The sequence below is a fragment of the Amia ocellicauda genome, chromosome 16 (genome assembly GCF_036373705.1).
Source record: "Amia ocellicauda isolate fAmiCal2 chromosome 16, fAmiCal2.hap1, whole genome shotgun sequence".
In the NCBI taxonomy this organism is placed as follows: Eukaryota; Metazoa; Chordata; class Actinopteri; order Amiiformes; family Amiidae; genus Amia; species Amia ocellicauda.
In genome coordinates this window covers 2,085,872-2,110,027 of record NC_089865.1, presented here as the reverse complement: position 1 = coordinate 2,110,027, position 24,156 = coordinate 2,085,872, and the positions used below count along the sequence as shown (strand labels likewise).

The window sequence follows — 24,156 nt, the reverse complement described above, 5'->3', positions numbered from 1 at the left end:
GTGGAATCGTGCTAAACCTAATGCCTCCCCGGGGTCCTGAGCAGGGACGGCGTAGTAAGAGAGTAGCGTCTGAGCAGGAGCGCAGGTGCGGTATTATGTGTCTCAAGAGTAGAGGAATTTAGATATAATATGCATTGTCAATCAGCATATAGAAATAACAATAATAATAATCATAATAATAATAGATAGATAGATAGATAGATAGATAGATGTGATAGATAGATATGTGTGCTTATCCCATTATAAGTACATTTGAATTAAAGTTATTTTAGCTTTTCTTTCTTTAAACATTTTCACACTAGGCTAATAGATTAAATACAGGAGAGAAAACATATCTATCTCTGGATCCGTTTCCAATGCGTGGTGTGTTTAAAATGAAGTGCAAAGAGCTGCTCAATTCATTATAGTCTCATTTTAATAGTCTAACAGTCGTTCAGAAATACGTGTGCGGTCAAAAAGTCAGGAGCTGGTCATTTAGGGGTTTTAGTGTCATCATTGCACGTATGTATCTCTGTGTTGTTGTTCTCAGCAGGAGCAGCATCGTGTACAACACTGGCACCTGACGGACACAGAACTGCGCCCTGATGCCCCGCATGGACAGGTAACGCTGTGTGCCCGGAGGGGACTCGGACCCGAGGCCCTGGCCGTGCAATTTAGCTCGACCAATCAGAGATCTGGGAGAGGAAAGGGGCGGACCGAACAACCAATCGGAGACCCGGGACAGGTCAGGGGCGGGCCGCACGCAGGGAAGATGCGCCTCCGGTGAAGGAGCGCAATTTAAACATTGTGCGGAGAACAGAGACAGAGGCACTGCACAGAGAGAGAGAGAGAGAGAGAGACACGGACACAGGAGGACCATCCACTGGAGAGGGCGCACCTTACAAAAGCGCAGGAGGATGCGGAGCTGGACCTTTCCGTTTCCTATTCCGTGCGGCTGTGGCCCTGAAAGCCAAAGAAACTGATTTTTGTTTTGCTGCTCCCTCTGTTTGACAAGAAGACAGCGGGCTGCCGGTTTCCCTCTTTCCCTCTTTCCCTCTTGCTCCCGACTTCTCTGCGCGTCTCAAAAGGACGGCGATTAAACAGTTCAGTTGGGGTGAAACGCACACAGAAAACGTGCTCGTGTGTTTTCTTGCAATGCGCCGCTGACGATCTTGTTGACCAGAGGAGCGACCAGCTTCCAGCAGGATGTCTTCCCAACTCTAGACGCGGTGGCTTCTTCTGTTTAAACTTTTGTTTTCTTGCGTTATTTGTGCGTTATTTCTCTCACTGGAAATACCCCTCCGAGTCTCCACACATTTCATACTCCAACTTATTCTGCACCAGAGCTTATATGAGTGCAGCCTTCAGCCCGTCGCTGATGATGATGCAGCGCCCGTTGGGAAGCACCACAGCCTTCAGCATCGACTCCCTCATCGGGGGTCCTCCGCAGCCCAGCCCGGGACACTTCGTGTACACCGGCTACCCCATGTTCATGCCCTACCGGCCGGTGGTGCTGCCTCCGCCGCCCCCTCCGCCGCCCACCCTGCCCCCCGCGCACCCGCACCACCAGATCCCCAGCCTGCCCGGCTCCTTCTGCTCCAGCCTGGCGCAGGGCATGGCGCTCACGTCCACCCTCATGGCCACCCTGCCCGGCGGCTTCTCGGCCTCTCCGCAGCACCAGGAGGCGGCCAGGAAGTTCGGCTCGCAGTCCCTGCAGGCCGTGTTTGACAAGCCGGAGGACAGCCGGCAGGACGGGGACGAGGGCAAGACGTTTCTGGGCAAAGACGCGCCGGGGCTGCCGCCGTTTCCAGCGTCCGAGGCCGGGCAGCCGTCCATAGGTGAGAGCACGGAGGGGCTGCGACTGTCCGGCACATGGCGATCATCATCAGACACAATCTGATAGTTGTGGGTAGAAGTGGGTACAGACAGTGTAGCAAATACAATGAATGTGAGGGAACATAAAGGTAATGCCGAGACAAGAAACAATGCTTTTCTTAAGAAAATGGTCGCGTACGTATTAAACATTAAAAAGAGCTTTATATTTGTTATTGACTGGTCTTAAACCATGGTTATACGAATTCAGAGGAATTTTAATTCCCTCTGAGCACATATATAGAAAATGCTCACCCATTACCTGTCCATCATAACATCACTGAAATAGTGCAAAACACACAAGGCAACGAAGTTCATTTCCGATCTCACGATTAACATCTTTTAGGATATTTTACTGCCTGTGTTTTTTTAGAAGAAAAAGAAAGTGACTTTTCTTACCGCAAGACCGATAAGTAAAGATGTAACTCATTTTAACACATTCCGCTTTTGTTCAAGGACAATAACACGCAATAATGTGTGTTTTTAACACAAGTCTGTGTGGGAAAAATACTTTTAACTTTGGTGCATTGTTGTATTGTCCTTGAACAAACACGGAATGTGTTAAATGTAACATTAGTTCCGAGGGTGTATAAAATTATACATGTTAATCATATTGATTGATCATAGTTGTTAAAAATAAACCTTTATCATTTATGAGAAACAGTACGATAATTATGATTGTATTTAATTGTTTTATTTATCATATTTAGACATTATTTCACACAAATGCAATAATACAGGAGAAGTTTAGAAAAGCAGCCTCCAGTTGAAATCTTTAGCAGCACACTTTTCAATCGCATTCATCAGAGGAATAAAAATGCCTGTCTTGCGAGGCTGTGGAAATTTAATATCACTCGTTTCCAATATCAAATGCGTTTATTAAAGCCTATATTCGCCTTTTGAGTGAGTCTTGCCCAGGGGCAGCCGGCGTTAAATGACCGATTTCTTTAAGCTGAGGGATGGGACTGTGCCCGGGGTATTAAATGCCTCGTTAGGATATTAAAAGAAAAATCCAATGTCGGTTCGGTCATTTATTAATTCCACATCACGAACGTAAAATATAGCCTACATGTAAAAAAAAAAAAAAAATAGAAGAAAAAGACGGTCACACAATTAGAGGGAAATAATATAAAATAGGTCCCATAACGCTTCTTCTTTCTGACACACTGGACTGGAAGAGATACATAGTGTAAAAGGTGACCAGACAGCATTGGAAGAGTGTCCTGTACACAGCAGGGACATTAGTGTTTAAGTGATCAGATACCAAGGACTCCAGAGACAATACAATCATAATGCGTCCTGTGGGAGCTCTCGCCAATCGCCACTGTGCAGCTGCCGAGCAGTGCTTTACTGAAATACATCACAATAAACATGTTTAACAGACAATATAAACCGCTATTGTACATGCATCTAAGCCTTTGTATGATTTCATTCCTGTATATTGTTTATTGTAACAACGAAAGTCACTGTACTTCAGTATCACGCCCATGAGAACAAGGGTTTATAAAGTAATTCAAGACAACGCGTTGTGTTCATATTAACACACAGGCAAACCATGAAATAACGCGCAAGTGTCATTATTATGAACACGTATTGTGTGTGGTATTTCCTCACATTGCGAGAGTATTAACTCTGTCTGCGAAAATGAGATCAACAGCTGTGTGCGATATAAGACACATCAATCAAAGCTGAAATTGCGACTACTGTCACTGTCTCAGGAATATCTTCATTTAACATCCGGTGGCTTTGCTTTAAGCAGGTGCACAAGTGTGTTTTAATAAAGCCAGTTACATTAGACGCATGACTTCATATTTACAATTATTTACATTAGTGCATAAAATACCTCCTGCGAAGAAACATATTAACAGCCTGCTGCCGTTTATGAAGATGATGATTTTGGTCACTTAAATCTCAATAATTAATAGTAATAATAATAATAATAATAACAGTAGTGATCATAATAGCATTAGTAGTAGTGATAATAAGTATTATTATTTTAATACAAAATAATGATTAATAATTAGCAGGATTATATCACACAATATATTGTCTGTCGTTTGGTGATCAAGCTTTTCTTTCGCCTCATTCGTGTCTCTTTTCTGTTGCCTTTTGTCACCTGAATCACAGCCAGGGCTCAGGGCAAGGAGGACGGCAAGGAAGACGAGCCCTCCAGGAAAGACGAGAGCTTCTCAATAATGGACAGCGACCTGGACTACAGCTCGGACGACAACGGGGCCGGACAGGGCCTGTGCCCCAAGGAGGACGGGGACCACGGCGGGGGGCTGGACGAGGCCGGACACGGGCCCAGCGGCTCCGGCAGCACCACGTCCACCGGCAAGAACCGGCGGAGGAGGACAGCCTTCACCAGCGAGCAGCTGCTGGAGCTGGAGAAGGAGTTTCACTGCAAGAAGTACCTGTCCCTGACCGAGCGCTCCCAGATCGCGCATGCGCTGAAGCTCAGCGAGGTCCAGGTCAAGATCTGGTTCCAGAACCGCCGGGCCAAGTGGAAACGCGTCAAGGCCGGCAACGTCAACTCCAAGACGGGCGAGCCGTCCCGGAACCCCAAGATCGTGGTGCCCATCCCGGTGCACGTCAGCCGCTTTGCCATCAGGAGTCAGCACCAACAGCTGGAGCAGGCCCGGCCCTGACCCGCCCGCCCGCCTGGCACGGACTGGCACGGACTGGCACACGGACCTCTAATGATAAAAGACATGAAATACAAAATATTTAATGAAATGTGGCACAACACCAACAACAAAAAACTATATCAAACCAACAAACAAAAAGATTAATCCGCCTTTTGGAAATGGATGATATCTTGAGATACATCTGAAGAGTCCGTGAAATAATTATAATAATGGAAAGTTTATGATTTCGTTTATTTCTGATGAAGATGATTCCTTCCAAAAAGAAACTGAAGTATTTATTGACGATCACATGCTGTACATATTAAGGAAGATGGGTGACGCTTTTGACTGGTATGGGACCAAAAATAGGAGCATTTCCTCAATCAGAAAATAAATTACCAATCGATTCATACATTCCCGCAAGCAGCGACGAAAGACTGAACAGTCAGAGAAAAATATATATATTTTACACTAGTCTGGTTTTATTTCATGACTTTTGTTATTCTTTACAGTTGTCTATGCTGCTGAAGAAAATGCGCATTCAAGTGCATATCTGTGGACACGTTGTGTTAATTATAACACTTGGACAAACACTAATGACTCTCAGAACCACATTGGACACATTGAACAGATAAGCAAGTTGAAGAAAACAAATTCTCAGCCAGTATATATATATATATATATATATATATATATATATAATTGCGCCACAGAAATGCACTTTGAAGTTGCCTCATCTATTTCTCTTTAGTTCAGATTAATTCCTTGTGTTTTTTTGTTTGTTTGTTTTGTTTCTTTGCTTGGCATTTTGTACATTCAAATGTTATTTGCATTTCATTTTTAAAAGCACAGACAACAAAGGCAAGGTGTTAATCTATTACCTGTTATGCAAAAAAATGTAGCCGATTTCTTATATAATTTAAGAAGCGTTTAATAAGTATTGTGTGGATTAAAATGATCAAGAACATGTACAGAACAATTTGTCCAGCTTGATTTCTACTGATTTAATTAGACCCAGATTTATAAAATAATACAAATAAAACATAAGCAGGGTTATTTTCAAACTCGGTGTCTGGGACCTGGCGGGATGCAACAGTTTAAATATTTAATTTGTTGTAATATACATTTTATCTTTACAATTGATTTCGTTTCGTTGTTAATTCATGACAATGCCAGCACAGTATAATGCTTCATAATAAGCAAGTCTTATTTTCCCGGTGATAAATAATTTAACTGAAAAGTAATAGAATATTCCCAGCGCGTATTAAAATAAATTATATATATATATATATATATATATATATATATATATAGAGAGAGAGAGAGAGAGACTACAAATTGTTTATATAGTAGCCTACTAATTAAAGACAGATATGTGTCTGTTTTAAAATGATGCAGCTTCTGAAACTACATTATTCGTTGCCTCCGAAAGGAAAATTATAATCTGTAAACCCGACAGATCATTAAATACATTTGAGTTAAATTAAATCACGATTAACATAAACAACAAACGGTACAATGTGTCTCTGAATATTCAGTTTATTGATTAATAGATTGATTGATCCATGCATTTATGATACCTGAACAGTCTGGTATTGATTGATTTATTTATACTGGATGCCTGGTCTGAAAAGTTACACCACTGGTATTGATTGATTAATTGGCTTACGGTGGGTACCTGTGCCCTGCTGGTCTGGACAGACTCCCCACTGATCCAGCTGCCAGTAGATCTGACCCTGTGGCTGTGTGCGCCTGCTGTGCGCTGTTAGGACACATCAGCACACATGTGTCCGGCCCTCAGTGTCTGCCAACACACATGTCGTGCGCTGACAACAGGGCCGGGATGTTGCTGGTGCCGAGTGAAGCCCAAGGTCACACGGCTTGATGGCAACTAATGTTTCCCCAGTCAAACGTCATCATTAGCGGCGCTGATGGAGGGAGGTCGCCCCTCTTCCAGGCCTTGATCTCCCGTTTCACCTTGTCCTCACCCTCATCTGGGAGATGGAAACACGACAATAACGACCCCCTGCGCCCCAGATGGGACCCGTGCCAATTCCGTCCTGATTGCCATCCAGGGGACAAATGGCTGTCGATTAAAATGCAGAAATTCCTAGCAGACGGAATGCCTATATTGTCATTCAAATGCGATATTATTATTGATAATAATAAAAACTAAATGAAAGCTGAATAAACACGGATTAGATCTGATAAATAAGTATGTGCTGCATAAATACTTGCCAGTTTCCCAGCGTTGACACCTGTGGAAGCGCACTGAGCGCCTCCGTCAAACGCCTTCCAGCGAAATGCGCCGGTACCGGAGTCGTTCACGGGCTCTGGGGTCGTTTTTAATGATGCAATGTGTCTGAGATTATTTACAATAATTAAAACATCGACGCATTCAAAGCGCACAGTCCAGTGACGCCATATCGCAATATTGAGTCCTTTGCTGGTGCGTTCGTTATAAAACGGTACCAAACATAAACTGGACACACGTTTTAATGTAGATTTTTATTTTGACATTTTAGTATCTACTAATTACCAGTCATGTGCCAATTCGTAAATCGAAGCAAAAGGGATTATATATTTTAAAATGAAAATGGCTCATTATATATCAAGCAATATGAACCATTTAAACCAACGACTTCAGAATATCGTGGACTTCGTTGTAAAGCTGTTTGTAGTAGAATATCTAACCCATAAGTACAATTAACTAAAATTATTCATAATTGTTTTGAAATGTATGCAAACAGCAATTTCAGCATAAATTGGGAAGCATTTACATAAGCAGGCGAATTTAGGGATACAATGATGTGTGTGATGCGTAAACCCGCTGCTTTGCATGTTTTCTTGTTTTTTGGAGCGACAGACGCAAACACGCACTCAGTTCCAGAGGTTAGGAGCTCAACAGGACAATCCACTAATAGCCATATCCCATTATATCTCCATTTCCCCGAGGAAGAGCCGGTTTATTTCTGTTTGTGACATATTTCCCATCCTCTCATGAACCCAAACCCGTCCTGTTTATTCCACTCCAGCAGCTGCTGTAATTTACAACCGAAATGTGCGCTTAAATACACCGTAAAGTGGATCAAACCTCCATGGAGTTCAGATGTAATTCTCAAACACATTTACAAGGAAAAAAAGCATCAGCGCTTGTGTATCTTTAAAGGGTTTTTATATAAATAATATTAAATCAAACCAATATGGAATAAATGCTATTTTCATAAGCTATGTGTCATGTTGTGGCTGTAGCAGGCCTAGCGCAGCCGGGGTGTCATCATAGTGTTGTGTGTAAAATATGACAACTTTACAAGCACAGTGTGAGATATATCTATCCTCTCCAAAATGTCGGGTTTTCTGCCAGAAACTGGGCAGCCTAAATATCAGTATCATATCAATGACAGGTATCATTAGACTCCGACAGTAAACACGGGTATAATCGCTACAAGACTGAAAACAGCCTCCTGGCTTCACAGCGGGGCTCCTGTGCGGACAGGGTGTCACACTGTCACTGTGTCACTGTGTCCGGGACACTAACACCCTTACTGTCGTTTAAATACAGTGTGTTTATATGTGCGGTACTCGGGCTGTGAAGTGTCATGATCAAGTAATGCGGGTTTGGTTAATTAAGTCTTAATTATTATTGTCATCATAATTATTATTATCATTATATTTATTATCAACATTATTATTATTATTATTATTATTATTATTATTATTATTATATAATATAATAAATACAATAGAAAATATACGTTTACAGTACATGCAGACATAATCATTACAATACACTTCCATCTTATTTTATTAAGCTGAATTAACCCTTTGCATTGCATTATACTAAACACATGAGCATATCTTATATTTTATGAATCACAAACGCTACTGAGCCAGATGTAGAATCTATTAATATTAACTTCACAATTACAGTAACGGCAGCACAAGCTGTAACTAGCAAAATGTTTAGGAAACTGAAAATACATATCAGACAAAAGGGTTTTAATGTGCGATTTATAATTGTAAAAATAAATGACTTTCTTCTTTTAAAAAAGGATTAACACATGCGAGTGGAAATGTACAAGATGAGGGGCTGCTCATTCTCTATTCGGCAACATTGAAGTGTTATTATTGAATCGGATAAAGAAATCGAGGGAGGGAGAAGTAGGAATAGAATGAGAGGGAGAGAGAGAGGGAGAGAGGGATAGAGAGAGGGAGAGAGGGATAGAGGGAGAGAGGGAGAGGGAGATCTGAAAATCGTCCTGGCGTTAATGAATTTTGTGCAAATTGTAATCAAGCCGCCCGTCCCGCGCTGATGGATGAGACTCGAGGGGCTGCGGGACCTGCGCTCTGCCTCGCGCACTGAATTAACACGAGATTAATCCTGATGGAGAAGAGCGCGAGCTAATAGCGCTGCCCTGCAATTAACACACTGACAACACACTGACAACACACACACAACACACTGACAACACACACACAACACACTAACAACACACTGACAACACACACACAACACACTAACAACACACTGACAACACACACACAACACACTGACAACACACACACAACACACTGACAACACACTGACAACACACACACAACACACTGACAACACACTGACAACACACACACAACACACTAACAACTCACTGACAACACACACACAACACACTAACAACACACTGACAACACACACACAACACACTGACAACACACTGACAACACACACACAACACACTAACAACACACTGACAACACACACACACAGAACACACTAACAACACACAACACACTGACAACACACTGACAACACACTGACAACACACACACAACACACACACAACACACTGACAACACACACAACACACTGACAACACACACACAACACACTGACAACACACTGACAACACACACACAACACACTGACAACACACACACAACACACTGACAACACACTGACAACACACACACAACACACTGACAACACACTGACAACACACACACAACACACTAACAACACACTGACAACACACACACAACACACTAACAACACACTGACAACACACACACAACACACTGACAACACACACACAACACACTGACAACACACTGACAACACACACACAACACACTAACAACTCACTGACAACACACACACACAACACACTAACAACACACTGACAACACACACACAACACACTGACAACACACTGACAACACACACACAACACACTAACAACACACTGACAACACACACACACAGAACACACTAACAACACACAACACACTGACAACACACTGACAACACACACACAACACACTAACAACACACACACAACACACTAACAACACACTGACAACACACACAACACACTGACAACACACTGACAACACACACACAACACACTAACAACACACTAACAACACACACACAACACACTGACAACACACTGACAACACACACACAACACACTAACAACTCACTGACAACACACACACAACACACTAACAACACACTGACAACACACTCACAACACACTGACAACACACTGACAACACACACACAACACACTAACAACACACTGACAACACACACACACAGAACACACTAACAACACACAACACACTGACAACACACTGACAACACACTGACAACACACACACAACACACTAACAACACACACACAACACACTAACAACACACTGACAACACACACAACACACTGACAACACACTGACAACACACACACAACACACACACAACACACTGACAACACACTGACAACACACTGACAACACACTGACAACACACACACAACACACACACAACACACTGACAACACACACAACACACACAACACACTGACAACACACACAACACACAGACAACACACACAACACACTGACAACACACACAACACACTGACAACACACTGACAACACACACAACACACTGACAACACACACAACACACTGACAACATACACAACACACTGACAACACACTGACAACACACACACAACACACTGACAACACACACAACACACTGACAAAACACACAACACACTGACAACACACACAACACACTGACAACACACTGACAACACACTGACAACACACACAACACACTGACAACACACACAACACACTGACAACACACAACACACACAACACACTGACAACACACACAACACACACAACACACGGACAACACACTGACAACACACACACAACACACTGACAACACAATGACAACACACACAACACACACAACACACTGACAACACACACAACACACGGACAACACACTGACAACACACTGACAACACGGACAACACACTGACAACACACACAACACACTGACAACACACACAACACACACAACACACACAACACACTGACAACACACTGACAACACACGGACAACACACGGACAACACACTGACAACACGGACAACACACTGACAACACACACAACACACGGACAACACACTGACAACACACAACACACTAACAACACACTGACAACACAAACAACACACTGACAACACACACAACACACTGACAACACACACAACACACGGACAACACACTGACAACACACACAACACACTGACAACACAAAACACACTGACAACACACAACAAACACAACACACTGACAACACACACAACACACTGACAACACACACAACACACTGACAACACACACAACACACACAACACACTGACAACACACACAACACACGGACAACACACTGACAACACACTGACAACACGGACAACACACACAACACACTGACAACACACACAACACACTGACAACACACACAACACACACAACACACTGACAACACACTGACAACACACTGACAACACACGGACAACACACACAACACACGGACAACACACTGACAACACGGACAACACACTGACAACACACACAACACACGGACAACACACTGACAACACACAACACACTAACAACACACTGACAACACAAACAACACACTGACAACACACACAACACACTGACAACACACACAACACACGGACAACACACTGACAACACACACAACACACTGACAACACAAAACACACTGACAACACACAACAAACACAACACACTGACAACACACACAACACACTGACAACACACACAACACACTGACAACACACTGACAACACGGACAACACACTGAAAACACACACAACACACTGACAACACACACAACACACTGACAACACAATGACAACACACACAACACACTGACAACACACACAACACACGGACAACACACTGACAACACACACAACACACAGACAACACACACAACACACTGACAACACACACAACACACACAACACACACACAACACACTGACAACACACACAACACACACAACACACTGACAACACACTGACAACACACACAACACACTGACAACACACGGACAACACACGGACAACACGGACAACACACTGACAACACACACAACACACTGACAACACACTGACAACACACACACAACACACTAACAACTCACTGACAACACACACACAACACACTAACAACACACTGACAACACACACACAACACACTGACAACACACTGACAACACACACACAACACACTAACAACACACTGACAACACACACACACAGAACACACTAACAACACACAACACACTGACAACACACACACAACACACTAACAACACACACAACACACTAACAACACACTGACAACACACACAACACACTGACAACACACACACAACACACACACAACACACACACAACACACTGACAACACACTGACAACACACACAACACACACAACACACTGACAACACACTGACAACACACTGACAACACACACACAACACACTGACAACACACACAACACACACAACACACTGACAACACACACAACACACAGACAACACACACAACACACTGACAACACACTGACAACACACACAACACACTGACAACACACACAACACACTGACAACACACTGACAACACACACAACACACTGACAACACACTGACAACACACTGACAACACTGACAACACACACACAACACACTGACAACACACACAACACACTGACAACACACTGACAACACACACAACACACTGACAACACACACACAACACACTGACAACACAATGACAACACACACAACACACTGACAACACACACAACACACTGACAACACACAACACACACAACACACTGACAACACACGGACAACACACTGACAACACACTGACAACACACTGACAACACACACACAACACACTGACAACACAATGACAACACACACAACACACTGACAACACACACAACACACTGACAACACACTGACAACACACACAACACACTGACAACACACACAACACACGGACAACACACACAACACACTGACAACACACACAACACACGGACAACACACTGACAACACACTGACAACACGGACAACACACTGACAACACACACAACACACTGACAACACACACAACACACTGACAACACACGGACAACACACACAACACACGGACAACACACTGACAACACGGACAACACACTGACAACACACACAACACACGGACAACACACTGACAACACAAACAACACACTGACAACACACACAACACACTGACAACACACACAACACACGGACAACACACTGACAACACACACAACACACTGACAACACAAAACACACTGACAACACACAACAAACACAACACACTGACAACACACTGACAACACACACAACACACTGACAACACACACAACACACGGACAACACACTGACAACACACACAACACACTGACAACACACACAACACACTGACAACACACACAACACACGGACAACACACTGACAACACACACAACACACTGACAACACACAACACACTGACAACACACACAACACACTGACAACACACTGACAACACGGACAACACACTGAAAACACACACAACACACTGACAACACACAACACACTGACAACACACTGACAACACACACAACACACTGACAACACACACAACACACGGACAACACACTGACAACACGCACAACACACAGACAACACACACAACACACTGACAACACACACAACACACACAACACACTGACAACACACACAACACACTGACAACACACTGACAACACACACAACACACTGACAACACGGACAACACACGGACAACACGGACAACACACTGACAACACACACAACACACTGACAACACGGACAACACACTGACAACACGGACAACACACTGACAACACACTGACAACACACACAACACACGGACAACACACTGACAACACACACAACACACAGACAACACACACAACACACTGACAACACACACAACACACACAACACACGGACAACACACGGACAACACACACAACACACTGACAACACGGACAACACACGGACAACACACGGACAACACACACAACACACGGACAACACACACAACACACACAACACACTGACAACACACTGACAACACACAAAACACTGACAACACACAAAACACACTGACAACACACACAACACACTGACAACACACACAACACACTGACAACACACTGACAACACACACAACACACGGACAACACACTGACAACACGGACAATACACTGACAACACGGACAACACACTGACAACACACACAACACACACAACACACTGACAACACACACAACACACGGACAACACACACAACACACACAACACACAGACAACACACACAACACACTGACAACACACTGACAACACACAACACACTGACAACACACACAACACACTGAAAACACACACAACACACTGAAAACACACTGACAACACACACAACACACTGACAACACACACAACACACTGACAACACACTGACAACACACACAACACACTGACAACACACAACACACTGACACACTGACAACACACTGACAACACACACAACACACTGACAACACACTGACAACACACAGAACACACTGAAAACACACTGACAACACACACAACACACTGACAACACACACTGACAACACACACATTGACACAACAAACACACACACAACACTGACACAACACACACATAACATTGATAACACACACACCACACTGACACATTGACACAACACACACAACACACCGACAACATACAAAACACACTGACAACACACTGACAACACACAACACGCTGACAACACACACACAACACACATACCATTGACACAACAAACACACACACAACACTGACACAACACACACATAACATTGATAACACACACACACAACACACTCACAACACACACACAACATTGACACAACACACACAGATACACACACTCACAACACACAACACAAAACACACACTCACGACACAACACACACACACAACACATGACACAACACTGACACTGACACAACACACACACACACATGTGGAAAACAGTGCTTGGTTATCCAGTGGCCAGGCAGTAGTTCCCTCCTGTATCCAAGAAATATGTAGCGGGGGATTAGACTCTCCCCATCTGTCCTCAGATACTGTAGACGATACCTGCAGGTATAACAATACCACAAATAAACACACAAACACACATTGCATCAGGATTAGGACATTTTCGGAGGCCCAGTCCCGTCCGCCTGCTCAGGCGAGGGCACGAACTCGGCCAAAATGCTCTGTGAGTTTCCCTCAGCACACTCAGAACCCTGGTCTGTCCGCCGGCAGGACGAGCTGATTGAAAGCCGGGACTCTTATCATAAAAAAATAAAATAAACGAGAGCCGTGGCGCAGGGGCCTTGAGAAGAGAGCCACAGCCCTCCCCTTCGGCACTGCCGGCTGCGATAACTTCACCCGCAGCGCCATAAATCTGGACCCCAAGTCCCGCTTGGCCATAAACTCCCTGCTTATGAATACAAAATAACTCGGAGCGCCTCTAATGGAATATGTGTTACATATGTATTCATGCTGTCCGTGCGATCTCTGCTTCTCACACACACAGCTTCATATCTATCAGCATAAGGTGACCCAGCCAGCCCGAATACGAGGGATTATTGTGCGTGTGTTTCGGCCCCGACACGAGGAGAGTGCGAGCCAAAACAAAAAGGCTACAGACACACTCAGACAAGGGGCACACAAACCAACAGACCCACAACAAGGGCAGCGGTCAGGGCTCTGGGCTCTGGAGTGGAGGATCGTGGGTCCACCCTTGTACCCAGAATGCTCCAGTACAAACGGGTAATTGTATGTAAACATAATGTGATATTGTGAAACAAGTGTCAGTCGCCCTGGATAAGGGTGTGATAAGAGATATAATAACAGATTATGATAGATGGAAGTGTGGTGTAAATTACTTGTCAGTTTGCTTCAAGGAACCACGCCGGCACGCGACGGAAAGTGTAGCGGACACAACTCAGTGACACGATCACAACTTAGACGACCTTTAGTCCTGCAGTGGGCACTGAGCCCAGAAGTCAGACACAACACTGGCGCTGCGATCTGTGTGAAGGACAGCGGGGGGAACTCTCTGACCCAGCTGCGTCAGGCAGAACGTGAGAGATCCCAGGAGAATATATTCCCTTTAAAACTCCTTTCGCTGAGATTTCTTCCTGAAACTTAACAAGGGTCACCAGCTACATTATTACCCTTCAGTGACAAACAAACAAGAATTCAGGTTCTGATAACTGCCCCAGAAGAAGAGCATCAGATTCCTATTGTTTGTGTCTTGAAAGCAGTACGTTCCCCAGTGATGAACGCATGAATAGAGGGGGTGGGGAGGAAGGCCAGACTGAGGTGGACATCTCTGAGCTGGACCCCTGAAGCGGTTCTAGCCGAGCCGGCGTCGACCATCTCTGGGATTAATCCCGAGCCGCCAGCCGGCTCCTCTGCTCCCGAAGTGGCCTGAATTATCATCACTCCCCGATCTGCGAGTTCATGCCTCATTTGGGGGCCCTTCTTGCATTCATAATCGCTTCTGTTTCACTTACAGCGCCGCGCTAGTGCCCTTCTCTGCCACGGCGAGCATTTGTCAAAGCCCTGCAGCCGCCGATCCCCCCGATCCCAGGCCGGAGAGCGCCACACATGGGGGGCCGTGTTTTCACAGGACTAACGCTGCCATCTTTCTCCTCACGAGGCGGTCTGCCGGGGGAGAGAGGAAGCAACGGTAAGCCACAGACAATGGTGGCGATCGCGGCCCGTGTGTGTGTGTGTGTGTGTGTGTGTGCGCACGTGTGTGTGAGACACATTGTGTGTGTGTGGTGTCCACGCAGTCTCAATCAGGTGTGCTTCATTTCCATAGACCTTCACTGGCCTGAAGGAGATTCAATTCATTTCAACAGTGAATTGGTCTGTGTACTCGAGCACGGACAGTAACACACAGACACACACGCACATACTGTGTCTCGCATACAAAGACACACAAACACATTGTCACACATCCATCTATACACACAGGTACATTCACACAGATCTGTAAACAAAAATACATACATAATAATTAACAAAAGTATTAACCTGTGCCAACTTCATACTTACACCACCGCCCCCCCGTCCTTTGCATCGTGTCCCAACACTGTGTTCGCACCCTGATGTGTGACTGACTTGAGTCACACCCACCGGCCCTGCCCTCCACCCCGGGGGTCTGCGGCCCGCACGGTGCTAACTGGCCTCGTTATTTTTGGTCCGATTGTCCGAATCTCACTGAGGAAACGCTCAGATCCTCCACTCTCTCCCGCGGCTCCTGTTCTTCTCTCGCTGCCCCCCACCCCTGCAGTGTGCCCAAGCTGCCAGGACCCCTAAACAACCCCCCCCAACAAACACACACACCCCAAAGAGGACCGAGGGCTGAGACCCTCGAGATAATGATTACGGCCCCACGACCTCCCGCCGCCATGGAACCGTTTCCAGAGGTGGGATTTTCGGACCCTGGTTCTTTGCAGAATCCCATCCTCCCTGTGTTCGTCCCAGATGAGGAGAACAAGAAGCTTTTCTTCTTCACTAATGTTTTTATCCATTTGCATTTTAAAAAATGTCCTTCGTACCCGTGAATTTAAGTCGATTTTAACTCCACCCTCCGCCACGTAGTAATGAAGACCTATAATAGTGTCCAAGAACATGCATTTGATTTGGCACCGAGAGAACAGCCCACCCTGAGACTCAGAACCTGAGCGGAGACAAAACACAGAGGGTCGGACTGCAATTTGGGATTTCACTCACAAGCCCCTCTCCCTCCCCTCAATCCCCCCCCAGCTCTCCACGCTGCTCTTTTCCTGCTCCGGGACTCTAATCTCTTTAATTCAATCTACTTCATTCCGGCGCTGTGTGCCTTTGTCCCGCGGTGCCCTGGGCTTTGTCAGGCCGGCCCTCAGACCTCCCCTCGCCCCCCCGAGGCCCGCCGCAGGCTCCTGCCCCCTCCTTTAGCTGCAGGCCTGAATTACAAAGGATAAACAGGGATTACACCGACATGATCCCATTAAACACACTCCCAACCACAGGCATCCATCTCTAACACCTTCATCTGCAAACACCAGGCTGGCCGAAGCAGGCTGGGAGAAGACTTCGAATCTGAATACAAACAACTCACAATTAAATAAATACGTAAATAAATAAAACACAAACTCGGTCTCGGGAATAAACTATTAGGACAGAAAACTACACGTGCAGTAACGGAGGATTTCTGCATTCTAAAATGGAATGGATCCCCGGCGAACGGAACGGAACTCTGTGGCAGGGTTCCATCCCCCATCGGAGAATTCCGTCAACCGAGTGCTAGGCAGATCCCGGACCGCCGGAAGCCCCCAGCCCGCGTCTCCGTCACAACGGGCCAATAACGGAGCATTCACTTTTCCCCTCTGTGACCGGGTCGTCCCAATGTGGAGGACCAAGCCCGGGATGCCACCTTTCATACAAGATACAGATAAACACGAATAGAGCAATAGTGAAGACACACACAGAGCTATATTAAGAAGCAGTATTTTCTTTATTGAAAAGAGACACATTACAGTATAGGACTCTCTCTGTAATTAGGTTTCTTTTTTTCCAACCGAGTACTGTACAGCTGACACGAACTCAATAACAATAATATTAATCATAATAACAATAATAATAATATAATAATAATACAGACATACTAAATTTTAACTGAGCGATACAAAATACGAGCCAAAAGAAACCCTCATTATTTTGTTACAATACAAACATAAATAATGCATCATAGTCTTGGGTGGATGTGTACAATATGCACAGTGACAAAAATGAGGTAATAAAAAAAAAAAAAAAAAATCAACCAAACATGAAACGAAACGAAAACGACGACAAGACGTGTTTCTCTATTACGGTTTTGTACACCTATATACATGTGACAGACAGCCGAGCCGAGCCGAGTGATGGCGAGGAGGCGAGCCGTCAGGATGTCCATCGCCCCGTCACCCCCCGCAGCGCAACACAGGGGCTCCAATGTAAACGTGTTACAGATTATCTGTTTTAAATACACGGATCTTTTATTTTCCCTCTTCGGTTGTATCTCCTGCTGCGAACAGATTTTCTTGCGCGTGTCAGTCTGAGGTAAGCAACGCTTCTCGCATGATGATGATTGTGTTATATCTATGGATAGATGGACAGATATACAGAGAGGGAGGAGAGAGAAGAGAGGAGATGAGGTTCTGAACTCTACACCCGGATTGGCCCTGGTCTTGAAGCCTCCTGGTTCCACCCCAAAAAGGAGCCACAAAATTATATAAAAATAAATAAAAGAATGGTCACATTAAGTCACGAGTGATTTCAATACTGCTTTTCCCACCTAATCTCTGGAAATTATTCCGAATCATCGAATTCCTGCAGAAGGGAACACAAAACCACCACCTCCCTCGATCACAGGGGTTTGGAGGTATAGTCTTGAGTCGTCCACCCTCCGCGATTTTAATTTCATAAAGGTTTGGTCTGATGAAACATTAAAGCAGCAGCGATTGCATTTATCCTTGAAGCCGTTCAGAAGTTAGGTCTATCAAGCGCTATATCCAAACGTATTCCACTGAGCTCAGGAAACTCCTTCGCGTGTCCGTTCAGACCCACGTGTTTCTCTCCGTGACTCGACGCCGCGGGCCGCTCGTTCTGCGAGGGCAAGGCGCTGCCACAGTGACTGCCGTTACCGATATGGAAAACAGCTCCGCGGCGCCGTCACTCGCTCTTAAATCACCGGCCGCCCGCACTGAACCCAGCGACTCCTCGCCAGCCTGGTTCTATAAATCCCACTCCGCCTGAGAAGCCCACTGTGCCAAAAAAACGGTAACAACAAAGGACTTTGGGGGGACAGCACAAGAAAACCACAAATATATTTAATACATGAAAACGATGAATAAAATCAAATGCCCTGCAATCAGTGTCGAAGTGAGTTCTTTCTCCCGCACTCGGAGACGGACGGGCCGGGATCCGGAGGTGCAGCGGAGCGGCCCGCATCCGTGGTCTGGACCGGAGCTGGTACAGCTGTGGTTCTTGGAGCCAAAGGAATCTCTTGAAATGTCGGACTAAACTCTCCTATTGTAGCGATGGAAAATGCTGTAGTCCACGCTGATATGATTTAGGAGGTGTGAGTATTGATGTGTGTATGAACAATCTTCCCCTGAACTTTTATACTGCACTAATATACATACACTGACAACTGAATATATATCTATACATATATATATATATATATATATATATAAACTGGCAAGAATTTTTTTTTTTCACATTTTCTTTTTGTACGTTAAATTCAGACGCTTTAGAAACAAACGCCGTACGTCTATCTACTCCGTGTAGTGTAAGACAATATAATGCTCTGATATATATACACACGTACATATATATTTAAAGATGACTCAGTGGCAGCCTCTCAGGTCCGAGGGTGAAGTGGAATGGAAGGAGCCCCCCGTCACAGACACCCCGGAAAGAAAAGGGATGAGACACGGTGCCTCCGCGTCTGGAAAAGCGTGAGTGAAGAAGTCGCTCCCTTTGAGACTTTGTGAAACAGCAGATATGATACTGTGCCGTAACCCAACGACGAACGCACACCGTCTTTCCTGATAATGCCCGAGACGAGCCACTGCCGCCATCGAGCACGGTGAAGGCAGCGGGATCGTAGGATGCGCATAGAAAACGAGAATTTACAATGAAATGCAGAAGTTATAATATTGAGCACAAAGGACTCTCCCCGCGGCGCCGGTGAGACCAGGAGGCAAAGCTCTGAGGCAACGTGTTCGAACCCTTCAGGGGTTTGAAAAATAAACCAATTAAGAGCTTCCACTGGTCATTAACATTATGATACGTTTCCATGCACTGGTCTTTGCAAGCGCTCTCCAGACGGTTCACACCATTCCTTTACACAAATCCAGACCATCATTCGGTGGCAACAGTGCTTCTCAATGTCCTTCGCAACCCTGAGGAAAAGCACTGCTGTAAACGAATCTCTAATCTGAAAGAGACAATCAACCCCGATGGCCGAGCCTCACGGTGGCCCTGTATCGGGAGATTTGATCAGCCCCTCGTAAGGCTGCAGAGTCGCCGGCTCCATGCAGCTGGGCTTCACAAGACTGACAGGGACAGAAATGAAGGGCCAGGGATTTGCAAGCAGCTCGGGGGGAATGGCAGTGTACTGGAGACCCCCAGCCTCCGCAGTGAAAGACTGAGCATTCGCAGGAGGCAGCGGGGAAGCCATGCGCCAGGTTAGAGAGTCCGCACAGGTGCCAAAATGGGCCCGATTAGAGGCGGCGTCCCTGATCTCACAGGACAAAGGACAGAACCCAGAGTGGCCACACGGGGTCTCGCCAAGGACAGGAAGTGCAGAAAGGACAGGGGCTCTGGAGGAATCTGGATCAGCCCGGGCCCTCAGTGTCTCTATCGCTCAGACAACTACTCGCAAAATACACTTCTGTAACGCTGCTGTCAAAAATCAACACGCACGCACACACAAACAAAATAAAATACATGTTTCTTCTCTGAAAATGAAACAAAAAAGTTCTAAACAAAACAATTATGTACAGTATGTCTTTTTTTTCAATTTGTATAAATTACAACACCACCGAAAAATGTTCACACAAAAGAGAGAAAAGAAAAAAGATATTTACAAACAAGGATTCCAAAACCAGAGAAGCCCTTCTTTTGACAGAAACAGAGAGAGACACTGGCCGAAGGACTCGAAGGACACGGGGAGATTGAAATTGAGAATGAAAGTGCGACAGTTAACCTGACTCCCTTTTAAATGTTTGTTTTCATATATTTGTATTACTTTTATGGATTTTCCTTCAATCTGATCTTATTTTACTCATGTTTTTCCATAGGAGAAAAAGGTTTTGCTTAAAGAAAGACATGGGCGATCGATCGCTCGCTGTTGGCATCGAAACCCAAACCTGTTTCCATCCAGCCACAGCCAGATAACGCTGAGCTGCTGGAGAAAGTGCCGGCCCGGCCCCGTGTCAAGGGTAGATCTTGTGGGGTGTCCTCTGTGTATCGGTTCCTTTCCTAAAGTCCCGGGGGGTAGAAGGTCCCAACGGGGCGACTGTTACAGCTCGGAGAGTCCACTCCTGATTAAACCCCGTCTACTCAGGGAATCAGCTTATCTGTCAAAACCAATCATCATATTCACTGGAGTTTGTTTGTTTTGTTAGTTTATTCTAAAAATGTGTAATTCTTTTCCCTTCTATGGACATCGTTTTCAAGTATTATGTGATTTTGTGGTGTAGTGTAATTTTCATGGTAATCTGCCTAAACCTGTGATCGACTCCTCCGATCCTTAGGGTCACCAATCGATAGTAAAACAAGTCGCATAAGACGGTGCGGCGGGACACTAGTGCTGTGAGGGTCTGTGAGGGCAGCTCTGGGAAGTTCAGATATGAAGATACCCCGGCCAATAACGTTGCACATTCTTAAATCACCTAGAATCTTCAGGCTCTATATCCAATGGTCCAGCGATGCACCGACTTTCGGTGTCAACAAACGATCTCTTATTGTTCCAATTCCCCAAACGGAAAAAACAGGTCTGTAAAACATGCGTTCACACTCCTACCCACAAATAAAGATTATTTTAGTGTTCGTCTCCCATTTCTGTTTCTGTATATCAAGAGATCTTTCACATTTCTCGTCTCTTCGTCGTCGAACAACACGTGCTACGGAAAGGAACGGTTGCCTAATTCAGTCAGAGGATAAGCAAACGGCGAGTGAAAAACCGTTGGTCAAGAAAATACAAAACCGGGACAGGAAGAGGAAAGAGTCACCGCATTCCAGACGAAGGAGAGGAAGGTGGAAGAAGAAAAAAATGCCGACGCAAAACAGAGACATAAAAAGATCACAGGAATGATGCAGCAGTCGCTCCTGACGGGAAAGTCCCTGCTGATGGCGATGCGTTCATTCAGCACCTTGTTCTAAATGCTACTCGTGGCATTGCTTACGGTTTCATTATCACCTATTTTACACTCGTCCTCCGGTCTATTCTTCCTTCACTTTATATATAAGGGCCAGCCCCCCGCCCCTCCACACCTCCACCGCCAAATGAGGGAGCAGTCTGGTGAAGCCGCTGATCCCCCCGGACATGCCATCCTGCTCTTGACTGACTCCTGCCGTCGCAGAGCCGCCAGAATGCATCCAATCCGGGCCTTGGCCTGCGGAGGGTCCGGACCGCGCGGCCCCCCGTACAAGGAGCTGCTTCCCGGAGCTCAAGAGGGTGTGGGGGGGTTGGGAGGGTAAGTGAGGGAGCAGGCAAGGGGGAACTCTCCGGAAAGTTTCTCCCAACAGCGGCGTACGTTGACCGGTGAGGGGAGTTGGGGTCCCGCGGCCCCACGGGACAGGGAATAATTATAATAATCAGAGCGATTAGAATAACGACAATACCAACAATATATTAAGGCCCCCGTGAGGAGCGGGGCTCTCAAGTGTCCGTGCGAAGCGAGTGTCTTAGTAGTGGTTCCGTCCTCGGACTCGGTCTTCTCCGGCGATCTGGGTTTCAAAGCAGGTTTTGTTTTTCAAGATTATAATTGTTTATTTTGTTGTCGTTCTGTTTAATAAATACTCGGGACGATCAAACGCAGATCCGCGCAGTAGAAGAGGGAGGGCAAGGCGTGGCTGACGGCAGTACCGGAGACTTCCTCCGGGCGGCGCCGCCTCAGATGATGGTGGGCATCCGGCCGCCGCCCGCCCCGCCGCCCCCGTTGTTGCAGCTGTTGTTGCGGTTGTTGTTCTTGCGCGACAGGTTGGGTGTGGCCATCAGGGTGAAGCGCTCGTCCGGGCAGCCGTACTGCAGCAGGGTGTCGATGCACTCCTGGCTGTTGGCCTGCCGTGCGTAAGCCAGTGCTGTGTTGCCATGGGCATCCCGTGCCATCACGTCCACGCCGTACTGCACGAGAGAGAGAGAGAGAGAGAGAGAGAAAATGAGTTCCATTAGGCTGCCTCCCATGCCGCCCTGTCAAAACACCTATCAGTCGTTTAATACAAATATTTTTTAATTTATGTATCTGTTTATGCATTTAATTCCTAAAAACAAGAGTGTATTTAAACATCATGCTTGGAAAGGCAACCATCTCCCCCGGCTCTTTACAGTGTGAGGGAACGTGTGCAAGTCATGACAGGACATACGTCAGGACACATTTACGGTCTGCGCGTCCCCGTGT

The 24,156-nt window shown here is 45.6% G+C and overlaps 2 protein-coding genes across 4 annotated transcripts in view; one reads left to right on the top strand and one right to left on the bottom strand.

The window, feature by feature from the left end:
* Positions 1–798: 798 nt before the first annotated feature.
* gbx2 (gastrulation brain homeobox 2) lies at positions 799–5,441 on the top strand. Its single transcript, XM_066688259.1, has 2 exons — positions 799–1,817; positions 3,979–5,441. The coding sequence occupies exons 1-2, from the start codon at positions 1,331–1,333 to the stop codon at positions 4,497–4,499; spliced, it is 1,008 nt and encodes a 335-aa protein (XP_066544356.1). The 5' UTR covers positions 799–1,330; the 3' UTR covers positions 4,500–5,441.
* A 13,040-nt stretch (positions 5,442–18,481) lies between these two features.
* agap1 (ArfGAP with GTPase domain, ankyrin repeat and PH domain 1) overlaps positions 18,482–24,156 on the bottom strand; it is a 158,748-nt gene continuing 153,073 nt past the window's right edge. For all 3 annotated transcript variants that reach the window (XM_066688570.1, XM_066688568.1, XM_066688569.1), the window contains one exon: positions 18,482–23,882. In XM_066688570.1, coding sequence (XP_066544667.1) covers positions 23,652–23,882 — 231 coding nt within the window. In that variant the 3' untranslated portion in view covers positions 18,482–23,651. The remainder of the gene's footprint in view (positions 23,883–24,156) is intronic.

Coding starts and splice junctions, on each gene's coding strand:
- gbx2 (XM_066688259.1), top strand. CDS start 1,331: ATGAGTGCAGCCTTCAGCCCGTCGCTGATGATGATGCAGCGCCCGTTG. Junction 1,818..3,978: donor GGCCGGGCAGCCGTCCATAG/GTGAGAGCACGG, acceptor CCTGAATCACAG/CCAGGGCTCAGGGCAAGGAG.